This window comes from Hetaerina americana, unplaced genomic scaffold, assembly GCF_022747635.1.
Source record: "Hetaerina americana unplaced genomic scaffold, ioHetAmer1.1.p SCAF_1, whole genome shotgun sequence".
NCBI lineage: Eukaryota > Metazoa > Arthropoda > Insecta > Odonata > Calopterygidae > Hetaerina > Hetaerina americana.
This window is the reverse complement of record NW_027286069.1, coordinates 46,260,857-46,276,893: the sequence shown is the minus strand read 5'-3', so window position 1 is coordinate 46,276,893 and position 16,037 is coordinate 46,260,857. Positions and strand designations below refer to the sequence as shown.

At 36.9% G+C, this 16,037-nt stretch overlaps 1 protein-coding gene across 3 annotated transcripts in view; it reads left to right on the top strand.

Annotated features, from left to right (window-relative positions):
• LOC139691463 (uncharacterized) overlaps positions 1-15,777 on the top strand; it is a 30,735-nt gene extending 14,958 nt beyond the window's left edge. For 2 of the 3 annotated variants that reach the window (XM_071589288.1, XM_071589295.1), the window contains exons 5-8: positions 230-330; positions 8,965-9,723; positions 14,291-14,415; positions 15,615-15,777. In XM_071589288.1, the coding sequence (XP_071445389.1) occupies positions 230-330; positions 8,965-9,723; positions 14,291-14,415; positions 15,615-15,727 (1,098 nt within the window). In that variant the 3' untranslated portion in view covers positions 15,728-15,777. The remainder of the gene's footprint in view (positions 1-229; positions 331-8,964; positions 9,724-14,290; positions 14,416-15,614) is intronic. The other variant, XM_071589304.1, reaches the window with a different exon arrangement.
• Positions 15,778-16,037: the final 260 nt, after the last annotated feature.

Sequence of the window (16,037 nt, the reverse complement as noted above, 5' to 3'; positions counted from 1 at the left end):
CCTACTCAATTTGGAAAAGTGAAACTAACGAGTTAGGTTGAACTATAAGTCTTGAAACATTAATTTTGGATTAGCAATATATTTTGGAAAGGAAGATGTTGGGCTTGGTGAACTAAATTTTTGAACATTTTTAGTAATGATTATTAAGGAGTTGAAATTGTTAATATTTTAATTTCATATTATTTTGTTATCATTCATTAATAGGCTGATTTACTGGACTTAATTTTAGGTTTGTGGTGCTAAATCATGGAAAGCCATCCAGAAGACCTTTGCTTTTTGGGCCTTAGAAAAATTTTATAGTAAAACATCATCAAATATGGAAACTTTATGGTAAGAATTCTATCCTATATTCTATACATGCAAAGGTTGAGTTTTTATAATTTGATACACATTTCATCACTTGTGTGCTCTCAGATGTAGCAAAACTGATACAAAACAACATGATTTAGAATTTTTCACTCAAATTATTACAAATTTATACTTACATTTCCCTTCAAATTTTTACTGTTGCAGACAGAATAAATAGAACAGGTTCGTCATTTGTTGAATTTGCTCACGGTGGAATTTAATCGGAAATCAATTGCTCATTGAATCATCAGCTTTCTAATGTTAAATTTTGTCCATGTACTTTCTGTATGGACGTTAAAAATTAAAGAAACACAATTTCAAAGTAACATTAATTTCAATATTCCATCTTGATATCCAGTGCCAATATCCTGTAATATTGTCATAATGTTTAACTTGGCCAATTTTATACTGTGATAATTGTACTTTAAATTTTTGAGGGAACAATCATTCTCAAGAACAGGAAGTGTATTAAAAAACCTTAGATATAGTAATCAACCCGAAGCTTGTTTTGGTAATTAATAGTAGAGTTCACCCAGTTGGAGTCCAATGATATGGGAAATTCACACATCAGGGTAGGGGGGACAGTTTCTTACCCTGTGCCGGTTATGGTTTCCCAGGAAGTTCTGGTACCTGAAAAATCATATAGCTTGAGTAGGGCTGAGGGTACCCAGAGAGGCTTGCCCAGGAATCAAACCCAGGCCCTCAAAAAAATGTATTAAGTATATGTTTTCTGTAATTGTGGAAATTCCTATGGTTTATGCATGTTTAAGCACAATATTAATTATAGTTATCTAAAATTTATATTGTGTTTCTCAAATTTTGGAAAAGCTATGTTTTTATTTAAAATTTATTTAAGACCACCTTAATAATCTTTGATTAAAACGTTTATGCACAAAAATGCAGAGAAAGGACACTCACATATCTAGTTGACGTTTCAATGGCATGGCCATCATCATCAGAATGCCATTCTCGGGGGTAGAGCAGAGAGGATGTGTTCATGGGAGGGTAAGGGGGGAGAGTTAAGGGATGCATAGGATGTGGACAAGGGGGTGAGAGGGGATATGTGGGCAGCTATTGGATGGTTGCAGTGGGTTGAGTTGAGTCTGGGAGGATTAAATGACTGAAGCACCCAGATATGTGCTATCTCACATGTTCTCACCTCTATACTGCTTGTCGAATGAGGAAGGGTTTCAATCAATGAAACAGGAGCAGTCATCCAAAGATTGGTCCTGGGAAGCAGTGTGGGTAGGTATGTGATAATTTAGGAATGTTGGATATTTAGTGGAGTAGCGGTGGTTAATCATACTGAGGGAAAGAATGGTGGTGCATTCACCCACGTAGAAGGAGCACCGAAGTTATGGGGGAGGCAGTATATGATATTTTTTAAAGTTCAGTTGGCGAAGGAGTAACTCTTGATTTGGTATTTGGTAGTCAGGGAGGTGGCGAATCGAAGAAGATGGCAACATGGGCAGTTGCATGGTGTGGAGCGGGGCGATGAAAGAACAAGGGACCCGCAGGTGGTCTTGTAGACTTGAAGATGTCTCGCAAGTTCAATGGGGGTTTAAACAAAATCAAGGGACAATGTGGGAATAAAGGTGATGTGGACTGACTGTTATGAATAATTGGGAAAAGTTCAGGGATTATATGTTTGATTTTGTCAGGTCTGTGGAAGAAATTAGTGATTTAGTTAGGGCATTTCGTGTGGGTTGGTTTGGGAAGATCAGTGTATCGGGTTGAAGGTTTGAGGATTTTATTATTTAATAGTTTTTCCGGGTACCCACCTTTCCTGAGAGATTCGCGTAGTTGGCTGATGTAATACTGTTGGTTGGGGATGTTGTTGCAGAGGCAGTGGCCGCAGACTGAGAGTGAAAAAGGGATGGAGCATTTCGTATGTGGTGGGTGGCAGATCTTGAAGTGAAAGTTTTGTTGGTTGTTGGTCAGTTTAATGTGGGCAAAGGTGTTATATTTATTGATCTGGAGGTGAATGTCGATATCGAGGAAAGCAATGTTTGAATAAGAAATAGATGAAGAGAAAGATATTTAGGAGGAGGAGTTAAGAGAGGAAATGAAGGAGGATAAAGTTTCGCATCCATGATACCAAAGGAGGAAAATGTCTTCAATGTAGTGCGCCCCGAAGAGTGATTTAAAGGTTTGTTGGTGGAAAGAGTTGTGTTTGAGTTATCCCATAAAAATATTGGCGTATGCAGATGCCATACACATGCCTAATTTAGTGCATTTTGTTTGTGATTAGATTTTAATTTTGAAATTAAAAGCATTTTTTGTCAGAACGAGTTCAGTCAGTTTGATGAGGAAATTTGGCTACAGAATGAGGCAACACAGTTAACAATGCAGTTCTTAATTTACCTATCCAGCTGCACATAACTTTGTAATTGTAGTCATGAAAAATATTGCTTAAGCTTGTCATAAAATGCATGCATGCCTTACAGTCTTTTTATAATTTGAAGTTTATGCCGCCAAACATTCCCCTTGACTCCTCCGATTTTGCTCAGAACCGTAGTATGGGTAGTTGTTAGCCTCCAATGAGATACGCAAACCTTTTGAGAATGAAGCTCTAGGTGATGTATGTGGTTCTTAGATGGCCCACATTTTGCCAAAATATTGTCATACATGGTTTGTATAAAAAGTTTAGGAAAAATAGATTAATTTCAGATATTGCTACAATGCCTCAAAATTCTTCAAAGTACAACCCTTGATTGACGACACGCATATTTGCCAATGGCTTTTCCTCAACAAAAAGGCTCCCTGTTAGGTGGATCCCGGAAGGTCCTCAAGGGCAAGCGTGCAAGCTTCTTCGACAGCATTTAGGGTCCTATGGTGGTGTCCTTTGAGGTAGGATTTCACTTTTGAGAATAGGAAATAGTCTGTTGGTGCCAAGTTGTGACTATAAGGGGGCTGGGGAATCTTCGCAATGCCATAAAAAAGGTTTTTGCAAGCAGACACTTCACTGCTCTTGGTCATCCATCAAGAGCTTTGGGACAAGTTTAGTGCAGATCTTTTGCATTGCCAAATTTTCAGTGACAATAGTGTGCTCTGTCATCTTATCAATGCCAATATGATCTGCGATCATGTGCACACACCGATGGTCTGAATTCAGCACTTCACGCACACAGGAAAAAATTGTTGCTGATACTTTTTATACATATCTTGTTTGTGTCATACTTTCATAAAATATCATCTTCATCATCAAAATATCATCTTTATAACTAATTTACATACTGTCATGAGTCAAGTGTTTTCAAGTTCTATCCATGTTGATTCAGCATGGCAGATGACGGTTTTGCTGGCATTCCAGTGTTATTTCAATCTTCTGATCTGAAATAATTATCCAGAATATTTTTATCCTCTTAGGGGTAGTAGTTGTAGTTTTAGGTGTGGCAACCGACTGTTGATGTCATTTGCACTATTAGAGAAGGATGGAAAAGGAGGAAGGGTGAATAGAAACCCGGCATCAACATTAGCCGACTCTTAACCAAAGGTGCCAAGGAGTACACAGTTTAACATCTCATCAGATGGATGGCATACTCATATACTCACATAAGTGCTCTTCACAAAGCATCTGAGGTAGGGATCGGGAGATCACTTCAAAATATCTGCCCCCATAGGATTCGAACCTGGATTATCTGATTGGCAAAGAGTATGTTAGTCACTGCACCATCCTGATCCCCTTTTGTCCTCTCTCTTATTGAATTTGGCCATCTATGGGCGAAAATAAATCAAGACTCCTGGTTCAACCATAGACTGCAATGAACTCAAGACCTTATTTATTTATTTTGCATTAGTTGGAAAACAACACTTTGACCTTTACATCGGACTTTGAGCATTGATGTAACAATTTGACAATTGCGTACACCCAAGCCCTAGGTGGATAAAGGACCACCTAGGTGGTAATCAAACCTGCTGCCTCTGGGTTGGCAGACGAGGAGGACGTTACTCATCCGCCACTTACTCCTGGTTTAACTTTTTTCTTTCTTCCCATAACTTCTCTTATCCCCTGCAATTTTTATCATGTTCTTTGGTTCACACCCTTTTGTTCTTACCTATGGTTTTTATATTCAGTAAATCTTGTGCTATCTACCAGATTTCTGTATTTATCCCTTTTCTGGATTACTTCTTCTGTTATTCCAATCATTCTTTTTGGTCTCTTCCCACCATCCATGTTTTAATTTTGAAATATAGTTAAATATTTTATGGGTTAATCTACGAGGGTCATCCGGAAAGTAGTACCCGTTCGTGCCGCATGAAGTGCTGACGACGCGAGTAGCTGCTGGACGAGGTCAGATAGCTTCAGTGGCTTGTCTGCCTTCTCTGAGCCAAGTTGCGTGACGCTAGCATTGCCTGTGTTGTTTCTGTGATTGTTTACAATGTTTAAAAAAATTGAGAACGCCGCCAGTTGTGAAGTGAGGGCAGTGATTAAATTCCTCAATGCAAGAAACGTTCGCCCATGTGATATTCATCGCCAATTAAAGGAGGTGTATGGAGACAATGTAATGGACGAGTCGTCTGTTCGGCGGTGGTGTCGCAACTTCAACATGGGGAGGGGGAACACACACGACGATGAGCGTTCGGGGAGACCGTCTGTCATTACAGACCAACTGGTGAGCTCAGTTGACGAATTCGTGAGGAACGATCGGCGCGTCACAATTGATGACATCTGTGAGCATTTTCCCAATGTTTCTCGAACAATTGTTCATGAAATTGTTAAACACCATCTGCATTATGCAAAAATTTGTGCAAGATGGGTCCCTCGCGTATCTCAATGAGCTGGCGGCGAAGGACTATGCAGCAGGAATACAGAAACTTGTCACACGTTATGACAAATGCCTTAATTTGCTTGGAGATTATGTTGAGAAGTAGTTTAAAGTATCCTCTTTCAAATAAAATTTTTTATGTTTGTTAATATTTACTTTTGTGTCTTTATTTCACGAACGGGTACTACTTTCCGGATGACCCTCGTATATTGTCCAAATGAAAATAGGATGTTTTCTAATACAGCCGCATCCGATTAGGTTATTCGGGTTGTCATTGCACCGAACAGTTCACTTATATCGACGAATCTGATGTATAGTATGTGGTGCCATGAAGAGCGTAATTTCCTTGAGTTTGGAAAGACATTTGGCAATCTATAGTGGCCTCTTCATTAGTACTTACTTCATTAATTTACTTTTGTGTCTTTAATTCACGAACGGGTACTACTTTCCGGATGACCCTCGTATTATCATCTTATCACTTTTGTTGTTTATAGAATTCCAATCTCTTTTGTGTGGCATTTTTATTGGCTGTATGGGTCCCCTGGGTTATAATTAGTCTTTTGTGGGAAATTCATTTCCATGTTTAGGAGAGGAGTATAAGGGTTATCAATTAATTAATTTATGTACCAAGCAAACCCACGCTAGGGTGTGTGCTAGGCAGTGAATACACACCAGACTAATTTTTACCCGAACTTGACCTTACCATGGTTGGACAATGCTATTATGATCCCTTATAGTTCGTGGAAAAACATCTTAAATTATCTGTTCTTCACTTGATCTCTCTAATTTCATTGACATGATCTCTCCTGCCATAGTATGATGGGAGTAATAATACATTTTCAACATCACTGCTAAAGAGATGTCTTTCCAACTTATGCGAGAGCTTTGATCAGTAATTTAACCTTCACTCCGTTAGTGATTCCCAGCCTAGCTACTCTAGTATTTTAGATACGTTATCAGTTTATCATAATGTTTTACAAATCTAGCTCCTCTACCCTGCATGCAATCCTATTCAGCAATTAATCCAACGTCATGAGGATCCCATTTACTTGCAGCATAATCTAAATGAGGCCTAACCAGCGATAGATAACATTTCTCTTTGACTTTTTCATCACATTTACCTTTTACTTTTCTGATAAATCTTAATTTTTTGTTAGCTTGTCCACATATTCCCAGTATGTGTTTCACCCAGGAGATAAGGTGAGTGGGGATAACGCCTAGGTATTTAATTGAGTCTACACATTCCATTTTGGTATTCCCAATTCAATAGTCGTATAGGAAGGAATTGCTCTTTTGCCAAAAATTTATCACTATGCTTTTTTTTAAGTTTAACTCTAATTGCCAAGTGTCGAACCATTGTTGTATAGCTTTAAGGTCATCTGATAAAGCTGCTCTATCCTCAGGATCACGAATATCTTGGTGAACAACCGCATCATTGGAAAATAACCACATCTTATTAGTGACTGCGGAATCAATGTCTTTAATGTATTGTGGGTATATAAGAGGTCTGATAAAACTTCCTTGGGAAACACCTGAAGTAACTTCTGCATTTGAGCTAACCCCAGTCACAGTCACCAATAACCATCTGTAGCCAGAACGATGACAGTAGGCGGGCCGAGGGTTGGAGTCCAGGCCAAGGGGATTAGGCCATTATGGAAGGGTGGCGATGGAATACGCCACACTTAACTCACACATTGGGGGGGGGGCACTCAAGGATGGGGTTGGTTGTGTCACGCGTGGTCAATGTTTACCAGCGTAAGTTGATGGAAAGGAGGGGGGAGGAGGTAGTGAACTGCATGTCATTGAGGAGGGGAGTTTTCTTCTTTACTCGTTAGACGATTTCCAATTGTTCCGATGCTTCTAATTTTTTGCATTTATTTGACCCATGTAACACTTTTAATTTGAAATCACAGGTGTGGTTGGTCTCGAGTAGGTGTTTGGCAATCATTGATGTGGTGTTGCCCAAAATCAGCACCTCTCATGTTCTGTGATTCAGATGGAGAAATTCCTACCCATTTGGCCCACATATGGCTTTGCACTCACACTGTATCGCATACACACCACTCTTCCCTTTATGGTCAATGGCATCTTTGTTTTTGCCAAGGAGTTTTGATATGTTGAAGGGGGTGTAAAAAGAGACTAAATATGTTCTTTGGGAGTGCATTGGCTAACTGGTATGATGTGTTGTTGATAAAGGGGATTTTGCACCATTTTTGGGTTTCCGTGGTCTGTTCAGTTTGCAGGGAGGAGGTTATGTTGGTGGCAAGCCTTGTCCTTTCCTTGCAGAGTAAGGAGTTGATCAAATCCTCCTTGTAGCCATTGTTGGTGGTGATGCATTTTATTGTATTTAGTTCGCGGTCAAAATGTGTTTTAGGCGTGGGGATTATGATTAACCTATTTATCATGGAGTTTAGCTAGCTGGCTAGTTTATGGGTAATGGGGTGGCATGAATCTGCGGGAATCACCAAGTCAGTATTTGAGGGTTTTCTGTGGATACCGAACATGTGTTTACTCTCTTGAAAATCGATGGTAAGGTCAAGGAAATTTATTCTCCCATTGACCGCCGGCTGCATGGTGAACTTTAAAGAATTATGCACTCTTTTTAGATATCGGAAGAATTGTTCCAATTATCTATTGGGTATTACGAGCAAAAGGAAGGAATTAGCCATGGGCTCACCACTCTCCCCACTTCTGGCCAAAATTTTCATGGACAGATTGGAAGAAAAAATTTTCAATTCTAAAGAAAAACTCTTGGACAATATTTGAGATTGGTTCAGATTGTAGATGACATCCTCTGCTGTTGGACAGGGAGGAATAGACGATTGGAAAAATTCTTTCAATTTTGCATTCAGCATTAAAATTTACACAATGAGGCAGACGAAGGCAAAAATTTCTCTCCTAGTGTATTTTTTTGGACCCTCTTGGGTCCTCAGGTTAAGAGAGATTTTAAATTAAAATTCATGCCAAGTTAGGCCTGAATATGTAATACATTTAATGGGGTAAAAAATAACCATGTGATGCAAGAAATAGTTTTCCTTTACTTGCAATAATTTTACCAAATAATTTTATCAAATTTTATAAAAACAGTGCTGTACACAGCCACTTCACAAGAAGTTCTAATGACCTTCGTATCCCATATGTACGCACTACAAGTTCATAGTGTGGTCCAAACTCAATGGGTTTAAAACTTAACAATGTATTACCCAATGAGTTAAAGGGTATCAATAGTTTTTTCGTTTTTAAATCCAAAATTAAAGCAATTTTACTCCAGAAAATGTATTACAAGGTTGTAGATTTCATTAATGATGGAGTGTAGCATTGTTATAGTGTGCTCTGTTCTAGTAATTTGTATATTATTCTACTATCTTCTGACTTGACCTATATCATGTACTTGATCGCTGGACCAATAGAATTATTATTATTTACTAAGATTAATTCTTTATCTAACATTCTTATATAATCCTAGTTTTGAGAAAAATCAAATTGTTACATATTGTTTATCATTCATTTAATCACATTAGTGTATACATAAAACTTATGCAAGCCATATAAGCCAGAAGCTTCTGGTTTGCATCAATTTTCTATTGGATATGTAATGAAAACACTAGCCATCTCTCATTTTCAATGAAATTGTGATTATCTTAAGGAAGGCATAAATTACTGAGCAGGTTTGTATATCAAAATGGTTTTAGGTTATCTCATGTGAGACAAATGACTGCCGGTGGTGTGTGTTTGAGGAAAACAAGGGATCAAGTGGTATCTAGTGGTTAAATTGATGTGGGTTAGTTATGTATAGCTAAGAACACATTTTTTTCATTTACTCAGAACTGAAAAAATTCTGTGGCAGTGGTCCTTCGTTGCAGGTTTCCAAACATCCTTTGAACAGTATTCCTGCTCGAACTTCAACAGTTATCATGGATTCAGAATTGAGTGAGGTGATGGAAAATGAGACTAGAGAAGTGATGCAGCATGAATCGAATAAAGAAAATTGCAGATTGAGATCCAGCAACAAGATATTACCTGAATACTCTTTACTTAGCAAGGAAGTTTTATGTAAGAAAAGTAGACATGAATTAGATGCCATTGAAGATATTTCTCTGAGTTGGAAAATAAAACGGGCTGCAGTTCACAGGATTGCAATCACTGACGATAGTTCATTGGAATCTGAGGAAGAAAAGGGTACCTTGGAGTGCATAGATGGTACAAGTACCCACTCTGATGGGAGAACTATCAGTGAAAAAGTAAAGGTAGATGAATCTAAGATAGAAGAAAAATCCAGAGCTCACAACCTTGAAGGGAAGAATAGTGACTTGGGTGAGGTCGCTAGCCAACTAGAAGCTGAAAAAACTAAGAGTCCATTAAAAGTGAGGAGGAATAGGAATTTTATGAGAACCAACTATAGTGTTGCGTGTAATGAATGGCTCAGAAAGGGTGGGCCAGGCTCTGAGTGTGGAAGAAAGGGAAATGCATGTACATCCACTCCTCTCAGTCAGTCTGTTTGTATTCAGAAGAACATGGACAATAGTGTAGAAGAGGAGTTTTGTAGAAGTGAATACAAGTCTCCAAATGTTGTAGCCAATGGACAAAAGCCTGCTTATCATTTAAGGTGAGTGTGAATTAAAAGCCCATCCATGTAGCAATACATTTTTCAGGTTTCCTGGATTGTGAAGTATTAGAAGTAATGGAAAGTTTTCTAAGTAAAAAACTTCATTACGATATGTACGCAATCACTTTGTTGATTGTGATATGTGTATGTAGTTGAAAATACATTCACTTGTGCACCCACTTAAAATGATAGATAAGGAACCATCAATGATAATGTTATTATGTCCAAGTTAGCGATTGTGCAATAAATCTTTTGAGTGGGTGGAAGAAGGGGTATGCCAATGTATGCCTTTTAAAATGTTTTTAAAATATCTTAATGAGATAAGAAATAGAGAAAGATAAAAGAAAAGGCCACCACTTGCTCGTCCAACTCTGGGAAACTGCTGATGATGGCTTGGATTCAAAGCTACAGTTATATTATAATTTGTAAGCCAGAAATAGGGTTTGTGACAAAGAGAATGAGTGCATCAAGCATTATTTTTTGTAAAATGAAAACTTGTGTTTGGAACTGCACAAGGAGAAAAAAAAAATGAAAGCCTATTCTCGTATCAAATGAGTGGCTTGAATCTTGTATCAAATCATATAATTTGCTGACTTTGGTAACCTGAATGCCTAATTTCATGATTAATATTCCCTAGTCATGATTATAATTTGTGAAGGAAGAAAAGTATTGACAAACCTGTCTTAAGCAGCCACTTTTGGGTCTAATTAATAACAGATGATTAAGTGGTTGATATCTGGATAAAAGGGAAGTTATCTCAGGGAGGAGGATGAACCTACAAAATGGGCAGTTGAACAACGTCATTGTTTTTATGTGGGACATGAGTAAAATATATCAAATTAACTATTTATAAATCAGTTTTCATTTTATAAAATTGTGAAAGAGGACTATCTACATTTTAGTGATGTGCTCCAAGAGGTGGTGGACTGAAATTTAATTATTGGAAACATGATCTTAGCTAAAATATGTAAGAATATTCAAAAGGTCTATTTTAAAGTCTCAATTATATAAATAATGCAATATTTTGAAATTATGAGGGTAAAAAGAAACTTAACATTTCCACCATAAAGATTTAATATTTCACGACCATGGTTTCGATGCTGTGCATCATCATCAGGTAACATACATCAACATTTTTTCAACTTTTATAGTCTGACTCCAAGAGGGGAATAAGTGACAGGGGAGGGGGTAAGGTAGGGGGAGTAAGGGAGAGGGGGTAAGTTGAGTTTAGGTGCCTATTAGTGGTCTAAGGGAGGGGGAGGCTATGTATTGGAAGGTTACTAGCTCAAATTTGTGAAAGTTTATATTAATTTAGTGATCATTAAATGGAAAACACAATGTAACACTCCACTGTTCTTAGAAATAGCGGCGGAAAAAATACAAACACATTGTTTGATGGGACTTGGGATGGTCCCAAGTCCCACTAAATGGGACTACTGTGTGGCGTATCACTTCAGGTGGTCATAAGTTTTTCTCCTATGGCATAGATGGTCGCTGTGGATGTATAAAGAATTTATGCAGGGTGGTGACAGAGCCAGGAAATCTAGGAATTTTGGGAGGTATTTTTAAAACTCAGTTGTATTTTTGAAAATTTACCTAAATCAGAGAGTTCCACAGAAATAACCTAGTAATCCTCCAAAAATGCCAACCAGACCTTTTTTTTCTAATTAGTCACTGCAGTGTGTTGCTTCCTTCATGTATTCAATTTTTTATTGAAGTCCTTGAGATATTATACTACCATATTTCCTGATTCATAAGATGCACCATGATTTTTCAGGCTAGAATTTACGAAAATACTTGGATCAGAGAGAAAATATTTTGACGTTAACCCTCTATGCGAAGAAAACTGAATTGTTACATTAAACGAGTAGTGGCTACCTGCATATCAACATTTATTCATTGTGGAATCCCTGACATTGATTATCTCCAGGTCAAATCAGCTTCAAGCTGTTTTTTCACTGTTCTGAAATGTAATTCACGATTTCAAGTTCAAATCCAATCCTGTATGACAATCTTCTCTTTTAAGATCCCCTGAGGTTCTTACCAGTGGGCAAACAAAGTTTTAATATCCCACGATGTTATTATTATTTTAACTTTCATGTGACCCTTAGTTTCTGTTATTTTGGTATTATTGAAATTTACACTAAAGGCAATCATTTTCTATGCTTTAACGGCACTATCATACTACTTATGGTTCAATTCCTGTAAACTCAAAGAGTTTATCTGGAGAGAGGAAATGTATGAGTATGTATGTATTAGCAGAGGGGTGACATCCCCATCATCTCAGTATGTATTAAGTTTTGCAGTAGCACCAAAACTGAGATGAAACTAAAAGCACTGCATTGTATACATTTACTATTGGCAAATTTTTTAGGAAGTACTTTCCACAAAATATTAAAACTCTGTTGCTTTATACTAACTCAAAACGGTGATATTATCGACATTTCCAATAAAGGCGACCATTTTCTATTCCTGATGCAGTAAAAAATATGTACTTAATAGTAAATATTTTTCAGGCAAATTGGCTTGCGCTTATAGGTCAAAGTTATACCCGTGTAGACCCTGCTCATAAGACACTGCTGATTTTAGAGCACATTTTGGAGTAAAAAAAGTGCTACTTAGGGCGAGGGAATATGGTAGTTGTTAACATTATTCTTTTATCTTTTGCTAACCTTGTTGAAAATTATCATGTCATTGACATTTTACTTTTCCAAAGACCTATGTATTTAAAAGTGGTATGTTGTCAACTATTTTTAGATATGAAACGAAGGATTTATTTTTTAAATTTTATTCAATACATGCTTTGGCATGTTTTTGTCTCAGCTTACATGTACTCGAGTTCCATACTTATTTGTTCTTCATTAGTTGTTGGATTACTGGAAATGAAAATAATTAAATCAATAGGCTTAGTTCACCGTTCATTATTGCTGGGAAGTTAGAGAGGACTATTGTTCAATAGCTGAGAATATGGAAACTCAAAGAAATTTGGAAACAGCACTTGGGAAATCTTAAGTGATTTTACGAAAAGTTTCTATTGCCATTTTGTTTTGGCCAACCATATTATGCATGTGAATATGTACAAAGTATGAAGACACGCTTAAGGTACTTGTAATGGGATGCCGTGATGAGTAATATTGCATTTTTTTAAAAGCCTTAATGACCTAAAAATGAACCCGGCTACTGGCAAAGGACGTGGTGGTTGCCGACAAAAATCCAGGCCATTAGCCACTGAATGGAAGAAATTAAAATTGAGCATTGGTGAATATGAGTACATGTGTTTGAATTTAAATAATTATCAGTTTGATCATATTTGCTGCCTTCAGAAGTTACTGATCCTGCATCTAATACTAATTGTATCTAAGCATAATATGGAGAGACAATATTTTATTTGTTCTTGGGGATCATTTGTATGTGCTGATATCATTTGTTTATGCTCCACATCAGTTGGTGATGAATTTCTTTGTACTGACCATAAATTGGTATGAAAATATTGGAATTAGTTTTCAGGTGCATCTTCGTGCTACCTTATACTGTTTGATACATAGGTATGCTTTTGATGACTGATTCAAATCAATTTTGAGGTATTTTTATACCTTTGGTTCTGTTCACGTACCAAAATGCCGTAGGTTACAATGAACAACACTAGCCAGTGGAAAAGATAAATTGAAAGCATTGAAGAAAATGCTTCTTATGGCCTCTTTTAGACTGACTATATTAGATAATAATTTTTCCTTAAGCCATTAAGGGTTTTTTACACCACTTTTAAAGGAAAAAAGCAGGGAAATATTAAGAATGGTGTGGTCATTTATGGGGAAAGTTGATCCCTCGTCAGTGATCAGACTCATTCAAAATATTAAGACATTCACAATTGCACAGGGGGTATTTCCTGAGTAGGTTTACATGGATTAATGCTATTGCCAGGGACCATATTCAGGAACTTACAAATACACACACAATCACACTGGTTAGCCCAAAGTGGTTTACGGGGAAGTTTTTCCCTTGCCAGGGACCAACACTGGCCTACCTTAACTACTTGTGTGTCAACTAGGAAGAGACTGAATATGTTTGGGAATAAATTAATCGATACACCAGGGACCTACTTTGGGGGAATAATATTCACACACATCCACACTCAATCAGGTATTGCAGCAAAGCAATACCAACACTTGGGAATATGAATTGGACATAACACTGGATGGCGTTGTCAAAACCAAAAATGGGAGGGAATTAAAACCCGCTGTCTAAAGAAAGAAACATGGAAAATTAAGGAGGAAGGTAATATATCTCGTAAAAACTAAGGAAACACTATACTTGTATTTTGACCACAAGTTGGTCCTTATCACTGCTCTGAAGGAAAAAAACCACTGCAACAGGAGATTAAAGTGGATTGGATTGAGGAAACCTTCAATCTTTGTAATGCTATCTTCCATAAACTATTTATTTTTTCGGTGCTTGCAGTAATTTTGTGGTGCTATTTCTATTGTAGCTTGATGTTTATTTTTACAGGTGTTCCAGGGTTTACTCCTGATACATAATTAAATAACTTTATAAATTTAAATACTTTCAGGTTATATACTTATGAAGAAGACATGAAACTGTTGAAGTGGATTTGTAATAAAAGGAAAAGGTCGGATGATCCACTGACAGGGAATCGAATATGGAAATTTATAGAGTCAAGAGGAGTTCTTCCAGGTATGGTCATGTACTTTAAATTCAAGCTGTAGCTGATGGTGTAACAAAAAATATACAATCATTAATTTTGGATGTGGTTGAATGTTGTACAACTGTTATAATTTTTTCTCTTATAATATACTGTTATTCGACACCCAAATAACTTTCATCATTTCTTGGCATATCAACATTCCTTGCTAAGATATATCAGAAAATTTAAAGAAAAGTCTGCATGATATAATCATTTTCCTAAAATAAAGTGGTCATATCATTGTAGAAAAGTATACGGGTCCTTCAATAAATATTAAGAATATCCAGCAATGATGCTCATAGTATAAATGAACAAAAATAAACACAATTGTGTGGTTTATTCAGAGGCTGGTTTGGCACTTATCTGTCGAAATCCTGTTGAGTTTCTGCATCAATTCATAAGATTGAATGAAACGAATACACTAGCACACTCCAGAGACAGGAACACTTGAAACAGTGAATTTTAAAGGCGATCCGATTCCAAAGAAGGCGAAGACTGAAATACCCTGAAAAGGTGATGGCCACGGTTTTTGGGGACACCCATGGAATCATCTACATTTATTACTTGCAAAAAAAAACAATCAATAAATAGAGAGTATTTTGCATAATTATTGCACTAGTTGAGTGAAGAAATCCAGGAAAAACAGCCTCATTTGATAAAGAAAAAAATTCTCTTCCATTGAGACAGTGCATGGGTTCACACCTGGGCTGTTTCTTTGGTGAAAATAATGGAAGGAAGCTCATGCCAGGGTGACAAAGCAGACTCTCCTTCCCTTCCACTGACAGTAAGAAATGGGCATATAGTGGTAATAGTTTTTACTTAAACATGTAAAGGATATTGTGTTTATTTCTAGATTCACTTGTATTAACAAGTATTTGTAGTAGTTTTTGGGAGGTGACTGGAAGCTGAGGTTATTTGCACCAATCGCAATGAGTGTTCATGTGGAGGAGGTAGGATATTCAGGGAATGGTAGAAGGAAGGGTAGAGAGAGACCCAATGTCAGCATTAGTATATTCTAAATGAAAGGTGCCATGATATCCAAAATTTAACATTACATACAATGGATGGAATACTCTGCTTGACGCGTTCTCCACATGGCACCCAATCAAATAAAATTGGTATGCTTGGTAAGTTTTTGTGTGAAAACATAATAATTTTATTTATTCAGTAAACATTCAATATTTTTCAGGGCGCAGCTGGCAGTCAATGAGGGAGAGATTCCGAAGACATATAGCACCAAACTTGAAGAGGTACAAAATTCCGAAAGAAGATCAGCTTAAACTCAACCATGAGATTAAATAGACATCAATAAATGTTTTTTATGTATTCAATATTATTATTAAATAATTGTTCCAAAAATTCACGAGTATATATTTCCTGCATTTAAAGAAATGAAATTGGTACCTCCTGTCTTTTCCTCTCCATTCCTGAGAATTCTTATGCTGTTAAGGACATGCTAGGTTTTCATGCATTTGCTGCTGCCAGAAATCTTTAATAGGTATATAACTTTTACATATAGGTGTTGTCTCCATACATCCATTTTTAGTGGCAGATTTTATGAGGAGTCTTGCAACCAGAAAAAGCAGTTTTGTGCATGCTAAATAAGAATCAT